We start from the raw sequence: 22049 nt of genomic DNA, 5'->3' as shown, positions 1-22049 counted from the left end.
TTGCGCAAGTCTCCCACGCCACGGACGGTTATTTTTTTCTTATTTGAATAGATTTACCAGAAACGAAATAGCTAGCTCTCGAGAAAGAGATGGAAACTTTTATTATTCGATTACCTTTACTGAAAACAAAACTTTTTATGGTTACGAACAGCGGCGATTTTTTTTTGTTTCAAATTCTTAAAATTACCTCTCGTGCTTTCACGCATAATTTTTTGAATCGTTTTACGACTGACTTTTTGAAAGGTGAGGACGAATTTCTGTAGAAATAAAAGAAAAATTAGGAATATACTGTATAAATCCAAAAAATCTCTGTATTTCAGCGTAAAATGTGATTTAAACCGCAAACAGGAATGATCTATTGCATCTCCTCAAGTCAGTTCTTACCAACGGAGTAAAACGTCATTTATTTTGACGATCATTAGAGTCTGCAAGAATTATTGAGTTGAAAATGCCACAAACATCACAATGCTACCTACAAGGCGGAATAAAAACTCTATAAAGAAGATAAAAGAAAATCAAATTGTCGTTCTGCACAACAATAACGTCACAAAATCCGTCATTCCTGTAATTGAATCACGAATAATTACAGGAATACATTTATTAATATTATTCTAGCACAACGCGAAACAAGTGAAATTTCACTCCGTCGGTAAAAACGGACTGGAGCATCCCCTTAAAGAATGTTACGAAGCATTAATCTGTAACTGGACTTGCATTTCAAATTCAACCGTCACACCGACTAATTCCGGGCGTTCGATCAGAAAATTCATCATTCCTGTAATTGAATCGCCAACAATTACATGAATATATTTATTAATATCAATCCAGCACAACGCAAAAGAAGTGAAATTTCACTCGGTCGGTAACGACGGACCAGAGCATCCCCTTAAAGAATGTTACGAAGCACCAGTCTTGCATTTCAAGTTCGATTCTCACATTGACAAATACCGGGGGTCTGTTCAACGAGGGCCGGTAACCACGGCAACTCCCCGATCCTAAGACCGCCACTTCCAAGTCGGTATTACCATCGGAGCACCGTAGCCAGAAGCCTGTCATATTTATAAAATCAGACAACCTGTGCGCGTGGATGAAGCGTGAGCCGTTGGCCACAGGCTGGCCAATACGGCGAGGTGAATTCACTATCGCTATTCGTCGCGGTGATAATAGTAGAGACGAGGAGTGGATCCAACCACTCCGTGTTTCGAGTGTCGTATAAAGATTTGATAAGTGCCGTGGCAATTGACCGCATTATTCTCGCTGACAGTAAAGATTTTGCCGGACCTGGTTCAGCCCGTACCCAGAGCCTTGGACTCGGCGGTTTAAAGTGCTTCGGTGAACGTTTCCGAGGTGCAGAAGTGCTGCTTTCCCAAACGGTGTTGGAGGCCCCTCGATTATGGGTGTCGTTAACGTGACTCACCGTGTTCCCAGCCACCGCGGAAGCGGGAATATATAAAAATTGTTAGCGGAAGGAAATCGCGCCGCGTTCCGAAGGGACAATTGATCGCAATTGAGGATCAAGAACCCGAGAGATGGAAGATGAAGCCAACGGGAGAGAGGCTAACAAAACTTGCGGCGTTTGCGGGGACAGAGCACTCGGCTATAATTTCAACGCCGTTTCCTGCGAAAGCTGCAAAGCCTTCTTTCGAAGAAACGCTCTTAAGAACAAGGTGATTCACCGTTCGTTTCTTTTATTTCAATTGTTCAATTGTTACGGTAACTAGAAAAAATTGAGTAAAACAGGTAATGTTATATTTTGTCGATCGCGGTAAAAAATGAAAATAGTTAAGGACTGACCGGTAATCCGAACTAAAAATTTCACTCGGTGTACGAATTCCGGTTCTTTGCATGCTACGTTTGAACACGATTATGATTTCTCAGCTTTTCAACGAATTTCTAGGGAAATTTGAGCATTTCGTATAATTTTGTAGAAAAAATTTGTTTTCGTACGAAACTTTGAAAATGCCTAATATCTCGTAAAAACTTGTATATCTTAGATGGATAAAAAATCCACAAGCTGCTACAATTATTAACGATAATAAACAATTATTTACGAAAAACTATGCGTATATTCACAATTTTGTAGAGAAATAATACGTGGAAGTGGAAATTTTCACCAGGGTTCATCTTTTTTTTTTCTCCCCGCAGAATAATTGTGCCAAAAGTTTTTGTTACATTAATACATACGTGACGCGTGTCACACCTGTACAGATAGACTAATATCGAGTTTGTTAACGAATCACTAGGTTGAAGTTAGCAACGTTATCGTAACTAAATACTGGCGGAAAAAAAAATCACCATTTCATAAATATTACAACGTTTTTCGAGGAACCAAAATTTCTAAATACGAGTCGTGTTTTGTTTTATTAATATTACTGAATTTCCGAGATTTCAGACAGTTCAAAAATCATGAGACAACCGTTTTTCCTTGACACATAATCGTTGTGCGATAACGTTACTAACTTCAATGTGATAACCGATCGCCAAAGGCCGGTGAAAGAAGAGAAAGAAAAAAAAAAACGACGCTTCGTCGATGACGTTACGATAGGGATTTCCGATTTTCGAATTCTTCCTGACGTCACTTGTACACATCATCCCCCCCCCCCCCCCCCCCCCCGAAACTATTGCACGCTTATTACAAAACGTCACGTCATCAGCAACAGCGTTACTTTGCATGTAATCGGTATAATCGTAGCAAAGTTTTCCGCTTCCTGTTTTAGTCGAGGAAAATTCACGCATATTATACGAATGACAGGCCGCGAATTAAATTCCAGTAAATTTCCCACGTACGCTGAGAATCAATTAACTTCAAAGAAATTTCATGTGTCACTCGAATCGCCCTGCAAAGTTACTTTTTTTTTTCCCCCTTCATATTGTTTCATCCTCGTTCGGAACAATTTTTATTCAATGCTAATATCGTTCAGATTTTCTATATTTAATATGTTTACAGTTGGAGAATTTTATCGTGTAGAGTGATGATAAAATGCAGAGATTTTACGATCTATAGATGCGAAAAAAAAAAAAAAAAGATGTTTTGTCGTTCACATAAATTGCATGCAGAGAAAAAAAAATCATTTTGTAGCAATAATTTATGTTAAATATTAGTTACGCATTTTGTCAATGACGTTGACGTGGTAGAGAATAACTTGAAGTTGCTATTTTGTTTTTTTTTTTTTCCTCTTTCTTTCTTTCAAGTAATTTTGGTCCACGTTCAACCGACGTTAGGAACGATTCAACTTTGAAAAATGAATTTCATCCATTAATTCGCCATTTGCATAATTCACTCGATCATATTTACGTAACGTAAAAATGTATAATTCATGTAATAATGTAACTGAAAGCGTAACTGTTCCAATCATATGCAACGTATCGGAGCAATTAATTAATATCAATGCGAGCAATCGGTTGCTCGCTATATTTTTTGTTTATTATTCAAGTTAACAATCATCAAGAAGCCTGTTAACGAGCTTTGAGATAACTAAACGAAGCATCTTAGTCCACGCATAAAATAATTAAGAACATACAATGTTTCGACGAGAATTACAATTTGTAGCCGTGATATAACCGAAAACTTGATTAGCTTCATCAATCTTCTTCTTATCTGTTGTAAAATAAGAGACCATTGGTAAAAAATTTCTTTTCATCTTATTCGAATTATTTTCTTTAGACGATTTTTTTTCTTCACCGCAAGGTTAAATTAAAGCAAGTCTTTTTTTTTTTTTTTTTTACAAGATACCACAACTTTTTGGGATTTTATCGTCTATTGAAATACTAAGAAATGCGAATGCAAAAAATTATATCAAAGGGACGTTCAAAATGATCGTTCGTACTCTTTCATATATATTTTTACATACGTCACCGAAAGTCATAATCGAAACAATAATAATCCTCAACGAGATATAAGAAATAAATGAATCTGCGACAAACGTCAAATTTTACGAATACACTGAACAGTTTAAAGAAAAAGTCAACGGGCAATTTTTTGATAATCGAAAATCGTGCAAATTCTCGATTTTTCGAAAAAACGATGAACGGTTTTAACTTTCTAAATATATTCAAACAGACCAAGACGACCGAACAAAAAGTTACATTATTTGTCTAATTGTTCTTTACTGACGGAAAAACGTAAATAATTCACAAGGCTGAAGTTATTAAACGTTAATGTATCGAAACGTCGAAAGAAAAAGGAAGAAGTTAGTTTGAGATGTGCCGTATTAACAGTTTACTAAATTTCAAGTAATCCTAAATTTGCAAAATAACGACTTCCTTTTCCCAAAAATTCATCGTTATAATAACGTCACAAACTTCAGCCTGATACTAATTCAAACACTCTAAAAAATTTCAATACTTGATGCTTAATTTTGGAATTCTTGCACGTTAAATTTGATAAAAAAAAAAATACCAACTGCATCTGACCTTATATCGTCGGTACAAACTCAGATTAGAATGAACAATGATGTTGTGAGTATTTGTCAAGTAGCGAACAAGTGAGCGAGTAAAGTAAATAATACAATCGTGATACGATAAGACGCGCATATATATATATATATATATATATATACGCGGTTATCAGCTGAGAACTTGACCCCAGGTGCCTTGATAAGGCTATTTCCTGCACCCCTGCATTTGTTTACACGTCGTTTCACTAGTTTTTTTTTATTAGTATTTTACACAACTTTAATCCTAATGCGTAACTCTGGGTGAATTTCACCCAAAAAAATCATGAAACTCCTCGTAGAGTCCCTTGGTCGTGGAAATGGGTCTCTCGGCACCATTCTTAATGCGGAGTAAAAAATTTCATTTGTTACAGTAACTAGAAAAATTGTGTAAAACAGGTATCGTTAAAAAAAACTGTTTGAATATTGTCGATTTTGGTTAGGAAAACTGATAGAGCTTTTTCTGCGATCCTTAAACGATACCTAGATATTTTTTTAGTTTAGGTTTTTAGAACTCGTTTTTCAAGTAAAATATGACGTTCATTGGAGTGAATTTCACCCAGTGCAATTCTTACATTGATAGGCGGACACTCTTAGTTAGAAAATTCAGTATCCCATCATCGATCGGTTAACTGTCTTTTTCATTATATAAAACGAATAGTGTAACGCTATGAAAAGGTATGAGTGTGAAGTTGGTATCGTTACTTTGGACCTTTAGGAATGTCCGAAATTTATTAAACCATGATAATCGAAACGTACACTTAATAATTTTGAAAAACAAACGCCATCAAAGTGATTCTAAAATTGTGCAATAACGATTATTTCCCCTGACGTTTCGTTACGTTAACGTTACTAACTTCAGCCTCTTGAAAAGGTTAGCTTCGAGTTTTGGTCATATCTTAATTGCGTTGCGACGCAGGAACTGTTTTGGAACTTGAATAGGGATGCATAAAGACTTCGCAAAAACCGTTCTACACCCATTTTAGAGGTAATTGACACAACACACCTGCCCTTCCAAACAAAGTAACTTCAGAAGGATTCTGTTGCCAGGGTTATTATTATACAAATAACTGGTCAAACATCTGACGCCATTATTCAAAAGAAAATCAATGAGCCTCAGCTGTGAGGGGTTTTTTCTTTTTTTGTTTTTTACTTTTTCTTTTTGAAAGTACACAGGTGGGCAAATAAGCTACAGATTTTTTTTGCAATTAGCTCGCGGTGAACTTTGTAACTGTATAATTTCATAAGGGAGCTTAATCGTCGGGTAATGGGAGCCCGATAAATAAGGAAAATTGTTAATAAAATTCATAACTTGTGTAATTTTTTTTTTTTTTTTTCAAGGTAGATATCGTTGCGGACATTAATGTGTAAGTAATAGTACCTCAATGTTTAAAACTGTTTTCAGGACTTCCGGTGCCCTTTCACGGAAAATTGTACAATAACGGTGGTGACGCGTCGTTTCTGCCAGAAGTGCCGTTTGGACAAGTGCTTCACGATCGGTATGCGAAAGGAGTACATAATGACAGAGGAAGCGAAGGTATTGAAACGGCAGAAGATAGAGCAAAACCGGGCGAAGAAGCGGCCTCAGCACGAAACGACAAAGACGCCGAAGCTGAAGAGGGAGAACGTTGAAGAGAACAGTTTCGATCAGGAGTCCTCCTCGTTGCCCTTCGGGCCACCGGAAACTTACATCTGGGAGTCGGACCGGAAGTACACGGACCTTGACGGAAACAGACAGCAAGTGACGGACAGTATGAGCCCGGTGACAGCGGCAAGTGTTCCGAGTCCTTCGAGTCCACCGGAAGGAGGAAACGTCACGGGTTCGAAGACCTTGGACATGCTGAGGGACCAGGGTACCGTAAGGTACGAGCAGAACCCGCCGAGGTTCGAACAAGGTCAGGGTACCTTTGAAAGGGTGATCCAAGGGCGTGGAAAGTACGTTGGAAACACGCCACCACCGTCGGTTGAGTCTTACGAAAGCTCGGCCGGCTTCGAGACGTCTTCTCAGAAGTTCCTTAAGCTCGACGAGTCGGTGATGAGCTTGCAGGGAAATATGGAGCCAGAGGTTTCGAGGTACAAGTCGAACCTCGCAAGCTTGGAAGTCCGCTGCGCGACACCTTCGGGTTCCTCCAAGTACGGCGAGATGAGTAGATTTGACGGAAGTCGGTTTGGACAACTCCATAGTTCGAATACCTTCGGTCAAAAATCGTCGACGATCGATCCGGACTCCGGTATGCACGGTTCGGGGGCCAAGATTACGGAGATTCCGGAAACTGCCTGCCGGAAACCCAAGGAAACTTGTCCTAAGGAGTCCGATTTGGTTTCCAAGGTGATGCAGGAGCCCCGGTTGATCGCGAGGATACTCAGCAATCCCGAATTCGCGGCTAAGATATTTCAGGATCAGGGATTCATATCCAAGATCATCACCGACACCGACACCGTGTCAAGGCTCGTTTCGGATCCTCAGATATCCAAGTTCCTCGAGGAGAGCGACGTCGGTTCCACGGACGAGATAACGGCCGGGTCGCAGAGCAACGTTAAGCCGCGTACGGACTTCGGTGAGAACTTGGCGAACAACGGCATAACCGACAACATGATAAGGCACATGCTTGACGCGGAACAGAAAGAGGTAGAGAATCCCATTCTGACAAATCTTATCACCAACCGGAATTCGGCCGAGTGTAAAAACGCCAATGGCGAACCGAGTGCCAGCGGGGATTGGTCCAAAGCTGAGGACGTCGCTAGGGATATTCTTCAGGATGTTCAACGGTGAGGATTTACAGTTATTTCAACGACGTCCCTCTGATACCCCATCGATTTTCACCTCGAAACTATCGTTATGAATCCAGAACCGTTTCGAACGATCAAAATTGGTTGGTACCGTAAGGTTCGAACCTTGGAAATATCAAGTTTTCGTACCGCTTGTTTCGAGTAATTAAGGGGTGATCCTTGGGGTTAATCACTCGTAAAATCTGGTGTACACTTTTCTATAAATCTTTTGAAATCACTCGAAATCTGTGAAAGCTTTGAAATCTTACGCAGTCTTTTCGAAGACTTCTGAAATCATGTGAAATTTTTTAAAAATCTTTTGAAATCACACGAAGTCTCTTGTAATCGTTTGAAATCTTTTGTAATTTTTTCAAATCTTTTGAAATCCCTGAAATATCTTGTAGTCTTATAAAATCATGTGAAATCTCTTGAAATCTTCTGAAGTCTCTGAAGTTTTCTTTTGAAAAAATCCTTTGAAACCCAAGAAGTCTCTTGTAATCATTTAAAATCGTCTGAAATCTATTTGACATTACATGAAGCCTCTTGTAATCTTGTGAAATCCTTTGAATTCGACCGAAGTCTTTTGAAATCTTTTGAAATCTTTGTAATCATGAAATCGATGCGTACATCAAATCCATGAGTAATTAACCCTTCGGCGCGATCTAAATGAAAATTAGTGACAATCGAAGATGACGGGTGCGTGAATCGGGAGTATAAAAAGTCTGTTTTCCAGGATCCCAATCACGGTCAATTCCATAGAATCGATACTCTGCGAGGCTATAAAGTTGGAATTCTCGGCATGTTCGACACTCGGTGGAAATCGTAACAGCAGAGAATTGAACGACGCCGAGCGGGCGAAATTGAACGAATTAATTGTCGCTAATAAAGCTCTTTTGGCACCGTTGGACGATGACATCACTAATTTGGTTGGCGAGGACTGCAGATTCAAGGTATGTACGAATAACAATGTACATACATACAATCATCCGACGCTGGTAAACCTCGATAAATTCATACGTATCGCGCACCGTGAGCGATGTCACCGGATACAAGACCGGAAAGTCGATGGTGAATCGGAATCAGATGCGCGTCGTGTCAACTCGTAATTTATGAGCGAAGAATCCTTCTTCCGTCAAGTATCATTGAACATGGAACACAGACCTAGTCTGTCAAAATCTTCCACACTGAGAAAAATTTCATTTGTTACACTATTTGACCGACGACTAGATATTTTCAATGGAGGATTTTGCGCAGGGTGGATTTTTAGTTCGGGTAAATTTTAAGAAAAGAATATCGTTGACGCTAACCACTTTAAGTACCGGTACACCAACGATATGTTCTATTTTCATCAGGGAAACGCCGGACAGTCCGACCCGATGCTGCTGGACGTGATAAACCTGACGGCAATAGCGATCCGAAGGTTGATCAAAATGTCGAAGAAGATAAACGCGTTCAAAAACATGTGCCAGGAGGATCAGCTCGCTCTTTTGAAGGGCGGTTGTACCGAGATGATGATCCTACGTTCGGCGATAAATTACGACCCGGACAAAGACATGTGGAAGATACCCCACAGTCAGGAAAGGATGTCGAAGATAAAAGTGGACGTCCTGAAGGAGGCCAAGGGGAATTTGTACGCGGAACACTCGAGGTTCGTCAGGACTTTCGACCCGAAATGGAGGGACGAAAACATCATTCTCATACTGAGTGCCATAGCTCTCTTCACACCCGACAGACCGCGCGTCATTCATAGCGACGTGATAAAACTGGAACAGGTATTTTACTGTCATTGATGTTAATGTACTTACAAGAAGTGACGTTGGTGACGATTGGCAGCGAAAGTTCCAAAATCTTTCCATTGCACCGTTTTTCACTCACACCGCGCACTGCTGAACCGACACTGTTTCACTTGCCTTTCCAAAAAGTTATACTGCGGACCTTGAAGAAGACAAAAAATACCGTGTCTATTTTCGTCGACTAAAAGACACCGCAGATTTTTTATGGAAATTTGCTCCTGGTAGGATTGGCTGGATTTTCAGTACGTTATAGAACGTATACTCCCGATGAAAAGCTCTCATGGACGCAAGTCCCGAAAATCAGTAGTTTCCGATATACGGGCTTCCGAAGAAAGGTGTACAGATTTTTCGACATCTATGGATTTCCTGATTTTCACGAACGATGAAACTTCAAGGGGACTTGAAATCAAGCAAATCGCTCGAAAAACTTTACGGTTGATTCTCAAGGACAGGCAGGAAGCTGTGATTGATTCCATCCGCGAACTCGCTGGTTTACCGGAAGGAGCTGGGACGTCAGATTTCGCGTGAAGAACGAGACTCTTCGACTAATGCAATAATCGAGTTGTCCCGTTTTTCACGCCTGTGCGGAGTCTCTGCGAATCGGCTGTGCAGTTTTTGAATGACAGATTTGATTTCAAGTCCCCCTTGAAGCTTTGTAATTCGTAAAAATCGCGCAATCCATGATTCGCAAAAAATCCATCCACCCCCCTTCCGAAGCCTGTATCCCGGAAACTACTGATTTTTTGGACTTGTGTCCACGAGAACTTTTCATCGGGAGGATACGTACCATGACATACCGAAGGTCCAGGCAATTCGACAGGGAGCCAATTTCCATAAGGATTCTGCCGGGTCTTTTAAGGATGTACTGGCTAAACATTCTCAACCAAAAGTGAGTCTCGTCGACGATATTGAATACTTTACGATAAGATAAGAATTGGAAAAAAATCAACTGGAATAAAAACGATAAGAAAATCAAACTTGAACAATAATAATACCCAAAAGTCATCAATAAAATGGTTAAACAAAACATTGCTTGACGAGTTTTTAGGGTTTGTGTTTTTTTTTTCTGTTATGTGAAATGAATTCGTTGATTTGTCTGAATACACATGAATTTTAAAAGAATTATTTCGTTACTTTGAAAATTCCGTTTTCGAAAATTTGAAATTTTGAAAAATGGAGGGAAAAATCGTGAATTTTGGATACGTTTTCGTATAAAATGTTGTACATTACGATTAAGAAGTTTCCAGAGTATTGAACGAATAGTTTCGTAGATACAGCCTTTACAAATTTTAGAAAACTCAAATTGCAAAATGATGAGTAAAATTCTTTAAAAAATTCATGTGTATTCAGAAAAATCAACGAATTTATTTCACATAAAAAAAAAAAAACAATTCCTAAAAACTCGTCAAGCAATGTTTCGTTTGAACAATTTATCGATGACTTTTGGGCATTGTTATTATTCAAATATAATTTTCTTATCATCTTCATTGCGGTTGATTTTTTCCGATTTTCATCCGATCACAAAGTATTCAACATCGTCGACGATACTTATTCTTGGTCGACGACGCGTAGCCGGTGCATCCTTAACGTCAAACAAAAGCTATTCGACCTTCGATATCTTCGTTTTAACAACTTCGATTCGTTTTTTTCTGTTTCAAGAACTCTTACTACTACCTGCTGAGACGATACTTGGAGAGTGTTTATCCCGGCTGCGAGGCGAAATCCACCTTCTTACAGCTGATACAAAAAATTTCGGAACTCCACAGACTAAACGACGAGGTCGTCGGTGTTTACTTGAACGTAAATCCGTCGAGCGTCGAACCGCTACTGATCGAAATATTCGACTTGAAGCACTGATGAACGCTCCTAGCAACAGGTCCCGACGTGTTTGCGCCGAGTGAACAACAAGTCGGAAGCAGCGAGCCCTCGGACTTTGTTTACGTTTCTCGCGTCTCCGTTTCGAGAAAAGTTTTATAGCTGCAGGATTCGCCTCTGTAATAATAACAATAATAATGGTAATTTCTTTCCACTCTCAGCTCACGTCAATGACCGTTAGATTCGACAATCTTCTAGAGCAATTTAACGTCTAAGCAGCTTTGAAGAGCTGACACTTCCGGGTGCTTCAACACCTAATTGTAAGCTACACGCGCGTTTGACAAAGCAATCGAGTCAATTCTCGCAACTCGTAATTGTAACAGAATGCACGTTGACAAACAAACTAAAGTTGCACTCGTTTAGGACGATTTACGCGGTTTTCTAATCGCTCGTTTCGTTTATCAATATTTCATTCAGTTTTCCAAGAATCCAAGAACGTATAATTTAACAAATGTTTTGATCGTCGCGTCGTTTTATGTGCAAATTCGTAAGTGCAAGAATAAATCGACGTTATTAAAGTTTTATCGATCCGTCGATGGAATTGAACTCTGCTCAAGATGAATTTCAACTGAAATTATTCTGCTTACAGAATTATTTCCTATCCGATATTTTTCTTCGAAACGAAATGGTTTTCGATCCGATAAAATAACGTGTGTGTAATTATTTAGGTAGTAACGAAATTTGGGTATAAAAACGTGTATCGAATCTGATACGTCAATAATAACAATTATTGTGTACACAATAATTTCTGTAGATAATTTAGTTTACGAGGTTATCGATAACATGTTATCGGTTATTTTAGTTGTGATTTATATTATTGTTACGTACTAGTTACCACGGTTAAATTATAGAACTATTAGGTTTGTGATAATTTGTATCAGCTATATAGGGTATATTCTGCGTTAAAAACTCGTGACTTTGCATGATATTCTAAAGGTAAATATAGAAAATATAGTAACGCGCGTTGCTAATTAGCTTTAACCGAGTGTAATATTTTTTTAAATTAAAGTCAAAAAATATTGTAGTATATATGTAAGTATCATGATAAAAGTATTCAACCTTGTACATACAAACCTGTATTAATGTTGCAGGAATATTTTTAATCAACGCGACAAAGAGATGACAAAAAAAGAGACGAAAATAATTAACGGATAAGAAATATGTAGAAATAAGTGTAGAAGAATTCGTGATTCACGTAATTCGTTGAAATGCCAGTTCAAACATCCAAACAAAAAAAAAATATTTAATTTTAATTCGAAACTTGTACAATGTTTAAGTAAAGTTTCCATAATTCTCCGGGTGAGAATAATTCACGTCGATTGGAATAAAACAAGAAGATTAGATTAGAAATTATTCTACGTTTTTAAAAAAAAAAAAAAAAACCAATTCAATTCAAACAATTTCAACTTATCGAAATCAATGCTTAACGAAAGTATTGAAATAAATAATTTTCTTGTATTTCTTTCGACCGTATAAAATATGCGTGTATTTGATTGTTGTATAATGTTATAATAATGTCGTTTGAAAAGTGAACTAGAACGATTTTCAAAATCGTTGCAAATATTACAAAATAACAATAACAATAACAACAACAACAACAACAACAACAACAACAACAATAATAATAATAATAACATGTTGGGGGCCAACGCAGAAACGTGCGCGTTGTTAAAAAAGTTTTAAAAAAATGTTAATATTTTATATCAAACGTATAGATACGTGAAAATATGTATAGATTATATATGGAATGCAGCTTTGGCTTGTGTCTGGTATTACATGCTTGAGAAAAAAAAAAAGAAAAAAAATATGTGTGTAAAAAATTTTGGTAATCATTGGCTTTCGCGTGGATACCAGAGACTTGCGAAAAATTGCGTCAACTTTCCGCGACTCGATAGAGAGTTGAAGTGTAAGCGTATTAATAGCGTACACAAAGATTGTGATAAACTCATAAAATTATATTTTTCAATTACAAAGGAGTTTCATGAATTCACTCGGTTATTTTCCTCCAATCCCAGATCATTTCCTGACGGTTTTCACGTGCTTGCAGAGATTCGTTCTGAGCTTCTGACCGTCTAAGTACACATCTGCGTTTATAATCGATGTTCGAGTGTAATTGATATTCGTGTTACATATATCCGAGTGCTGACACTGAGGAATCGAGCGGTTTAAAAGGTAAAATGTTGCAGTATTTGGGAACTGATTGACGGTGACGGGGAGCGAGGTTGTGATTTCGAATTTTAAAAGCTCCGCAAGCAACAAATTCCCAATTTTTTTGCGAATCTTTAAGTAAAGGTATCGAACTTTGACGAAACATCAAAGTTTCGAATGGCGTGAAATGCGAAAATGAGAAAGTTTAAAAATCTGAAACACCGAAATTCTGAATGATCGAAAATTTCGTCACTTTGATCCTTTTCTGTTTTGGATTTTCGATATTTTTATGTTCGGAATCCTCGCACTGAGAGAAATTTTTCTTTCCGGTTATCTGTACCTGTTTTTCTGATTTTTCACACCCACTCGTTCGGTAAACTTCGAAACTTTATTTTTCCAAATTTTTCTCTATCGGAACTTTACTTTTCGGAACTTTGCCCCGTCGTAACTTGAATTTCGGAATATTGAGACATCGGCTTTCCGACCATTCGAAACTTTGTCGTCTCTTCGTAATTTCTTCTCTTTACTTCAAGTTTCGCCTCGAAATAATTCGGAATTAGCCGCTTTCGGAACTTTACATCTTCCGATACTTTCCACGACTCTTCGATACTGTACGACAAATTCAAAACTGGATTTTTCTTAATTCACAAAAATTTCTTTGGGTATCAAAGATCCGTTCAGTGATTTTTTATTTTTTTTTGCATGTTAAGATCAAAGCGTAGAAAAAAATATAACCTGGAACCTGAATTTTTTTCATCGTTTATCCGCAATCCTCGCCTTCGTGAAGATATCTGTCAACGATCCTTGTGACGAAATTCACGAATAGCACGGCTATCCAAATGCCGAATACCGTGAGCATCAGCAAGACGGCCAAGTTGACGATTTCGTAAATCAGTACAACGGTGCACCATAAGAGTTTGAAGGGTATCAGAACGACTCCTAAAACGGCCCCCATGGGACGGTTGATTGCGAAGGAAGTGAATAAATGGGTAAAATTTTATGAAAACGAAAAATACGATTTCAGCAATGATTTTTTCAGCTGCACATCAAGACCAAGCGAACGTCATTCGCTCTCGCGATCATGCCGCCCGAATATCGCGTATAAAAAATTCACCGTGACTAGTAGAAAAAGTGTCATTAGTAAGCACGATGTCAAAAGTAAAATTAGGGACAGTAAGGTCAGTGCTACGATTTTGAAAAGCGTCACGCATCCGGACAATAACCAATTCCATACAGATTTCAGGGTATCCGACACACCCATTCTCTCATATTAATAATTTTAATCCGATCGATTTCAGGTTAGTCCCGGATATTCGCTAATCAATTTACACATTTTTTTACGATTATCTCTTGTTTCGAACAGCTGACTAATATCATGCCGCTGCGAAATCAAACGCACGATTCAGATTTTTGCTGTCAGCTGTTTGCAGACTTCAAAGTGCGTATGGCAATGAATTTCCGTAAACACAGTATTATCATAATTATAAGTGAACAATGTCTACCTTTTGTAAGATTGAAACATCGATGTTATTTTTTTACAGGAAGGTGCAGCAGGCTGTAAATTCATCGTCGTCATCGTTATCGCAGCTGTGTCGAAGTGATTAATTCTGCAAAAAATATCTTGACATTTTATACCGGATCAACATTGCGAAGAAAGTTGAAATATACGCTATTTCAATATCGAAGCATCACTGTATAACAATAATAATTTATTAATCAGATACAATTTATAGATTCTTCGGTACTCCTCAGAAAAATGGAAACAGTCTGGCACAGCCTGTAAGAAATAAATGTAATTCCTCTTGTCGGCAAAGCGACGAACACGACTGTTTTCGGTCACAATCGTTCGACATTTCTCCACGAGAAAGGTCGGCGAATGAATACACACTAAGAACTTTCTCTCAAGGAATCTGACGTTGTCCACGTAGCTAATTCTGTGCTTCTGTAGCCTTGAACACGAGCAAGCAAAGCAGGTATACTTTTCAAATGACCAGCTGCTGGTGGTCGACGGATATCCGTGGCCTCGTTGGATTTCACCAAAAGCGAAGACCGACATCGCGACTTCCTCCGGGCGATATAATCGATCCGAATATAAAAGCCTACGATTAGTCGAGTCGGAAAGCGGTTACCTCCAGGACCTTTCCAACAACTTGGACATCTCATTGCCAATATCGATTCCTCGTCTTAATTCTCGGCTTTTGGCGATATTCTGTGAAGGATATAGTCGTCACGATTACGAAGAAGAAGTCGACGAAGAAGAAGAAGAAGAAGAAGAACTCTAAAATAACGCTAAAACAGGGGCAGACCATTCGGAGAAACTTTATGAAATGTTAGCCTATAGTAGCAGGCATTTCGGTCAAGCCTTAGCTAACATTAATGTATATCGGTCATAAAATAGTATATTTTGTTGATAAAGTAAACTTTCAATTACCCCGTTAAAATATAAATTCGAAAATATTATTACACTAATACAAGAACATCAATTTTTTGCTTGCGAGAATAATAAAAAACATTTGCTTTCAAAGGAGGTGTTAATTGATAACGCATCGATTGCTCGACAATAATATCTCAGCAAATATAATGTTTACCGCATGCATTCGAGAAGAAAGACAATATATAATCCATTCAATACTCAATGAATAATGAATTCACGTTTCGCCGAGCACCTTAACGTGTGTTAATAATTAACGACAATTAATATCAAATAAAGTAGGAATAAATTGATCAGGATACGACCATAAATGGCATCTCTGCCATTCTCAGGTCATCAATCGATTTTCCAATAAACTTTTCAAACTCCTTTAGCTAGCCTTGTGAAAAAAAAAAAAAACAGTAACAGGCGAAACATGCAAACGTAACCAATCGTTATCACTGTAAGGATGGGATGCAAGAAATTGCAAAATTATTTCGTACCTTCGGCTAGTCGTCTTTGGCAGATTTGGGCATGTTGGCCCGTTTGTAGTGGTAGAATATGTTGATGTTATCGTCGTAAGTCTTCTTCAACGAGCCACACTGCAGAGAGTCAGCCGCCAAGTAGCAGGCTCCAACGGCAGCGGAAGTCTTCAGACGAAGAAGAGTCAGCTCGTCGACTCCGGGTGTCCCATGGATCTGGTCGACGAATCCCTTCTTCATGTACGTCCAGGAATGCCAGACGGAACCAACGCAGACGATTCTGAGTCCACCGGGAGAGAGAAGCAGGTCCTGGAATTGAGTCGATGGGACCAATTTTACAGGGTGAATGCAAATGTCGATTTCTTGTCTTCGACTGCCGTGAACTTTGGAGATTTTAGGGAAAATTCACGGCTGACGAGCAGTTGATTGATTAATTCATAAGTCAGCACACATGTTCATCTTTCGGAAGAACCAGTTGATTGTCGTAAGATTGACGATACTCGGTTGGTCTGGTTCAAATTCGTGAGGCACTGGTATTTTCGGAAAGCCATTTGTCATTTCCGATTAAAAAATGGTCCTATGTGCTGACCGGCCGCTTGAGGGGCTAGATATACCTGGGTAGGTAAAGAGAATCGATTTTTTAAAAAGGTGCCCATTCGAAAGTAATATCTTTCGAGTGTATAACCTGGAAATTTCATAAGGATATTCGCAGTGATGACGAAGTTACAGCGTTTTGTAACCGACCGGGTGAGCAGCGAAAAGGGCATCAAAAGAAGGAAGGATCAGGTTGATACAGCAAAGAAAAGATCTAATGGAAGCGTCGACATCTCAGGAAGATCCGTCGTATGGCTCAGGAATCGACGATTTCATGTGAGTTTGAAATAAACCAGTTATTTTATTGTCAGTGTAAACTCTACTCAAAACTGTAAACGCGTTTTTCTTCAAACAGTGTTTTCAAAATCGGTACCAGAAATATCTCCGCCACTACTGGACCGATCGGGATCTAGTTTTGCACAGTTACGTTTCACACAATAATCTAGTAGTTATCGAGCAGTTTTTTCGATACCTGGCAAAGTTTTTTTTTTTCTTTTTCATCACAAGTACCGAACAATTTCGAGGCGAAAAATCGCCTATTTTATTCCAGAGACTGCTATGATCGGAAAAAATTCAACTTTGAAATTCCGACTCGACAAGTACTAGTTTTATCTATCTGCTTTAAGAAAAATTTTTTGTTCCCTTCTTCAGATGAAAAATGGCAGAGGCACGTCTGGTACCGCAAACGCTATCGACAAAAACACGTCCCAGGAAAACGAGCGTAACTTTTTTACCGTTTGAAATTTTTCAACCATATTTTCACACAATACAGATAAAACGTCATAGTTTCAAAGCCGTACAATGGTTGTAGATAAAATTCAGTTTTGTACGCGAAAAAAATTCTCAAAGACAACCCTAGTTTCAACCGCCCCAGGTGTAAATCCAACCCCTCAAGAGCGCGACAAGGTCACTCACGTTATGCGCCTTGGTGGCAACGACTTGAACGTAACGCGCCAAGATCTTCCCCGTATCTTCGAAGAGTAGAAGGCAGAGGGGATCCTCGTGCTCGCAACCTTTCGCCAGTTCTTTGGCGAGCATCGCGAACTTGCTTTTGTCAAAGTTTGCGTAGAGATGGGGTAGGAGGTCGGTCCTGTCTGCCACGTGGAAGAAGTTTCGCATCGCGGGCCAAACGTAGCTGATCGGTCGCGGTGACTTTTCAAGGTTGTCCATATCGTCGAAGACGTACTTCGCCGCTCGGTGGGATATCCAATAGGCTGCAGGGATTCGTTAGACTCGCTTAGATTCAAGATTTCAAAAATACAAAGATTTCAGGAATTTCAAAAGATTTCAAGGAATATTAAAGGATTTCAAAAAACTTCTGCAGATCTTAATGGCAGAGGATTTTAAAAGGTTTCAGCGATTTCAGAAGATTTCAAAATATTTCAGGGATTTCAAAGGATTTCAAGGGATTTCAAAAGATTGCAAAAAAATCTCAAAAGACTTCATGGGATTTCAGAAGACTTCAAAAGATTTCAGGCATTTGAAAAGATTTTTTCAAGGGAAAATTTCAGTGATTTCACAAGATCTCAGACGATTACAAGATATTTCAAGAAATTTTACAATATTTCCAACCAAAAATTTTTCCACACCAGAATCACGAGTAATTTAGTTTGTTTGGTTTGTTTCGACTCTCGTCAATTAGTATTACTCTGGAAACAAGTGATTCCGAGTGTAAAAAAAAAAAAAAAAAAAATTGAGGACGGGCATAATTAGGAGAGTGAATTTAAAAAAAAAACCAAAAAAATCTAACCGCTGCCTTCGTCTCCAATCATGTGACCCCAGCCTCCGCATCCGTGTTTCTGTCCGTCTGGATTGATGAGCAGAGCATTGCTTCCGGTTCCCGCAATGAGAACAACACCGCCGTTTTCGATGCCGGTTTTTATACTCCCCAGGGTATCAGATCCAATGAAATATCGTCTGGACGCCGTTGGAAACTCGTTGAAAAGCGTCTCCTTTAAGTGACGGTTGCTTTCGTCTTGCTCGCAGCCACTCAAGGTCAGACCCTGATTTACAAATTTGAGAATTATTAAATTTGAGCATATCGTTAGTGAAAAATACGCTCCGAGATAAGAACGTGCGAGTTCAATGCTCTCGCGTTCATTACACGCCATTCATAAACGATCATATCAGTCACAGAGTTTCGAGTGAATTGAAAAAACAATCAGGGATTCCACTTACCACAGAGTCCAACGGCGATGACGCGGGAATGTTTAATTCCTTTTTCGCCATTGTTATCATTCCATTGATCCTAGCCGCTGTTTCTCTCATACCGAGTTGCTGTAAACGGGCAATTTAAAAATCTTTCCGTAAAAAAAACCTTTCGCTAATTCGTATACACATCGACACACCAACGCTTACCCAATGATTCGTACCCGGTCCTTTCATCTCGATCAACTTCTCACCGTGTCCGTTCATAATTATGAGTGTCGAGTGAGTGGCACCGCTGATATGAAAAAGCAATGAATCGTTGTTAAACAACCTGTGCACAATCTGCTGCCTGCAATTGGCACGCTTTTGCAAATCATTTTTCATTCTTCATTCGCGTAGTAAAACGGCCGTCAGATTCATGTTTACTCTGCATAGTTTTGCCACGAAAATAAATCGGATCACCGTGACAACGGTATAAACCCGTTGATTAGATAAGATAGAAGTCGGGGAAAAATTCGCAATCAAATGCAATGCTGAAAGCCGTTCGAAACGTGCAAGGTTTACATTAGCGCTGCAGACAAAGATCCAGTAAAACGAAACAAGTCCGTCAAATTGTAAAAATTAATTAAAGGATTGTACTCGGTAAGAAGGCCGAAAAATGACCATTTTTCAAGGATTCTTCACGAAGAGACAGTTCAATTTGTTGATATAAAAATTTATACACGTATTTGGGTAACACTGAACTTCGTTCTGATGTTTTTTATTTGTAAAAACAACCATTTTTAATGCTGTTGTAGCCGATCTCTGAGAGGATCTGTAAAAAACAGCGTCTTACGGTGAACAAGAAATTACTGTAAGAAGCTTTATTTACTCTCAGCTCGTCTCAACGAACTGTTGAAACTGGAGCAGAGGTCAGAATCCACGAAGAGCATCGTGCTTGGTAAAACAAGCACGCGTCATTTCATACCAGCGACCGAAAAACGTGTGGAAAATACCCTGGTATCGCATTATTTTCGGAAGTTACTCAAAGCATTTCAATCTGGCTTCGGTCAATGTTTTACCAGAGGTTGAAATACAACGAGCCTGAAGTTAGTAACGATACGTCAAAGAAACGTCAGGGAAAACGTAATTAATTGTTCAATTTTAAAATTACATACTTTCAATGAGCTTTCAAATTTTTTTTATCGCGGATTTCCTAAATTTCCGACAATCCCGAAGGTGCGAAGTAACATTGAGAGAAATTTTTCAACGATACCTGTTTTCACTCAATTTTTCTAGTTACCGCAACAAATGAAATTTTTCTCAGTGAACGATTTTTTCGAAACACGTATCGTTACAATAATTTCAACCTCGTGAAATATGACAAGATTAAACAAGTCGCGAGCTTTATAATCGAGTTTTTTTTTTTTTTTTTAATCAGATGCAATTTTCAAACAACAATAAATGTCTGATTTCAACCGAGCCTATTTATTTCAATACTTTCCAACCAATTCATGGACACTCGAATAATTACCATCGATTTATCGTTCAATTTGTCCCACTTGTTGGACCGAATGGTGCAAGTATCGCCTGCCTGAAAGGCCAGAACACAACGACAAGACCAATTGCGAAATGGACTAGTTCTTAACCGAGAAGATGCCACTTGGGGCAGAAATTAATTCCGAAAAAATTTATCCGTTAACAATAACAATTTGCATAAATCTACTTGTATCCCAGATGAAGGTTTGGTCAGGAGGATCTGATTGGCTTTTGAAATTTTATCCTCAAGTCAAACTTCAAGGTTAATCAATTATTATTTAACGAAAGGGCTTTTCATCGTTTTTCCTCACTCTGTATAAAACCCTTGAAAATTGTCAATCAGAGTCGGTGAAAACCTGTCGGTTATAAACTTTTAGAGAAGCGTTCAAGTGGCAAAGAAACTCACCCTTCCACACCTCCGATTCTTATTTCATCCGGAGAACGTTTTTCAGCTGCCTGAATTTCGGCGGTCTTATCAATCCGATCATCGTCCAATTCATCGTCAGTCTTGATTTTTTCGGAACCTGCGGCCGCTTGTTCTTTTCTCTCGTCTCGTTTCGTTCTCCGCAATTCGTTCTCATCGATCTGAGATTTTTTTTCCTCGCTCAGTGCCACCGGCTTTTGAAGATCCTTTTTACCCATCATTTGGAACCGCTTTTATTAACCTGTTTCGCAACAACAGGCAAGAAATTATTTCATTTATAGTATTAACGTACGGTTAAACAACTTCATCGTCCATTTAATGCTCCGCTCGAAATAATTTATCACTCAAGGTTAATAAATGATTGGACTTGCTTAACCCTCGGGATAATTTGCATCGTTTAAAAATAGGCTCACTCGCAACGAAATTTTACGTTATGGAATGTTCATTTTTGTTTATTTTTTTTTCCCTTCAGAGTACTAGTAGATAAACAGAAACAGTGTATCAATATTTAGGACGTAAATGAATAAATACATTTAAAAAAAAAGTGTATATTTGTTATTAAAAATAAGGTAGGGAAAACACAGAATAGGTTTAATTAAGCGTGAACAAATATTTGAACATTTTTGTTCGAGTTCCATTCTGTCTAGGCTTATTTATTATACTATAATTTTTTTGACATAAATTGAAATTGAAGTTGAACAAAAAAAAAAATCTATGCGACATTTTGTTTTGTAAATTTTCGGGGGATGAGTAGTTTTGAATTTAGTCTTTTGACCGTTAACCGTGAAAGAATAATCCGACATTATCAGCATCTAAACAAATTGTAAGTTTGAATGTTTGAATATTGTATCAGCAATTTCTATCACGCGCAACTGACATCAATTTGTATAAGATTTTTCACCACTCGTTTTAATTCTTACGTTATTTCTATTTTTGCCTTAAACTTTTATACGTGAATCAGGTGAAAACGCAGGTTCCGTGACATATGGAACGTTCGATTATTTCTAGCTGTCAGTTAACTGATTGACTAATTGTGAAACTAACCAGTTAACTAATAAGTTAACTGTGAACGAACGGACTAGTACAGAAATTCGCACAGCTTAGTGCAAAGACTATGTTATTATTTTTGCCACATGTCATATCTTTAATGCTATAAAGCACAACATCTTGTACAACCATTTCGCGATATTGTCGATCGTTTTTTAATAATTGCAACGCAAAATCAGTTTGCGAGGTTAACTCTACTTTTTTAGTTAAACTAGGCTTTAACGTCGATTTATTCTTGCACGAGCATTAAATTTTCGCAACAGTTGTAAGAAAATCTAGCAACAGCGATCGTAATGAGAAAGAACAGCAACGGATTCTAGACTTTCCGGTAACGGCTAGAAAACTAATTTTCATTTTCTACCTAGAACTATATTTTTCGATTGTGGTAAAAAATTAAAATAGTCAAGA

General features: G+C 38.4%; 2 protein-coding genes and 1 long non-coding RNA gene across 6 annotated transcripts in view; 2 read left to right on the top strand and 1 right to left on the bottom strand.

Moving 5' to 3' along the window:
* Positions 1–1138: 1138 nt before the first annotated feature.
* Positions 1139–12856, top strand: LOC107221773 (nuclear hormone receptor HR96). 2 transcript variants are annotated; one of them, XM_046745520.1, is made up of 5 exons: positions 1139–1667; positions 5839–7202; positions 7936–8152; positions 8555–8850; positions 10655–10818. In XM_046745520.1, exons 1-5 carry the CDS (start codon positions 1530–1532, stop codon positions 10674–10676), a joined length of 2037 nt encoding a protein of 678 aa, XP_046601476.1. In that variant the 5' UTR covers positions 1139–1529; the 3' UTR covers positions 10677–10818. The 2 variants fall into 2 exon arrangements, with proteins under 2 accessions (XP_046601476.1, XP_015516383.1); XM_015660897.2 differs by having other exon boundaries at positions 1141–1667; positions 8555–8974; positions 10655–12856.
* A 1525-nt stretch (positions 12857–14381) lies between these two features.
* Positions 14382–14623, top strand: LOC124295466. Its single transcript, XR_006905402.1, has 2 exons — positions 14382–14456; positions 14560–14623. It is a non-coding gene; the product is annotated as an uncharacterized LOC124295466 (long non-coding RNA).
* Positions 14624–14714: 91 nt separating this feature from the next.
* The window catches only part of LOC107221769 (N-acetyl-D-glucosamine kinase), a 10338-nt gene continuing 3003 nt past the window's right edge, over positions 14715–22049 (bottom strand). For 2 of the 3 annotated variants that reach the window (XM_015660891.2, XM_015660890.2), the window contains exons 2-8: positions 20577–20835; positions 18863–18947; positions 18683–18781; positions 18255–18507; positions 17420–17718; positions 15932–16219; positions 14715–15227 (exon numbers count right to left, since the gene is read on the bottom strand). In XM_015660891.2, coding sequence (XP_015516377.2) covers positions 15938–16219; positions 17420–17718; positions 18255–18507; positions 18683–18781; positions 18863–18947; positions 20577–20815 — 1257 coding nt within the window. In that variant the 5' untranslated portion in view covers positions 20816–20835 and the 3' untranslated portion in view covers positions 14715–15227; positions 15932–15937. Of the gene's footprint in view, positions 15308–15931; positions 16220–17419; positions 17719–18254; positions 18508–18682; positions 18782–18862; positions 18948–20576; positions 20836–22049 lie in introns of all 3 variants that reach the window. The other variant, XM_046745524.1, reaches the window with a different exon arrangement.

This window comes from Neodiprion lecontei, chromosome 7 (assembly GCF_021901455.1).
Source record: "Neodiprion lecontei isolate iyNeoLeco1 chromosome 7, iyNeoLeco1.1, whole genome shotgun sequence".
NCBI lineage: Eukaryota > Metazoa > Arthropoda > Insecta > Hymenoptera > Diprionidae > Neodiprion > Neodiprion lecontei.
Note: the sequence above shows the minus strand (reverse complement) of the source record. Positions and strands in the feature narration are given on the sequence as shown.

Bases quoted from the DNA above. Each gene is read 5' to 3' on its own strand.
- LOC107221773 (XM_015660897.2), top strand. From the start codon at position 1,530: ATGGAAGATGAAGCCAACGGGAGAGAGGCTAACAAAACTTGCGGCGTT. The intron at 1,668-5,838 runs GTGATTCACCGT...AACTGTTTTCAG, and splicing joins GAAACGCTCTTAAGAACAAG to GACTTCCGGTGCCCTTTCAC. The intron at 7,203-7,935 runs GTGAGGATTTAC...TCTGTTTTCCAG, and splicing joins ATTCTTCAGGATGTTCAACG to GATCCCAATCACGGTCAATT.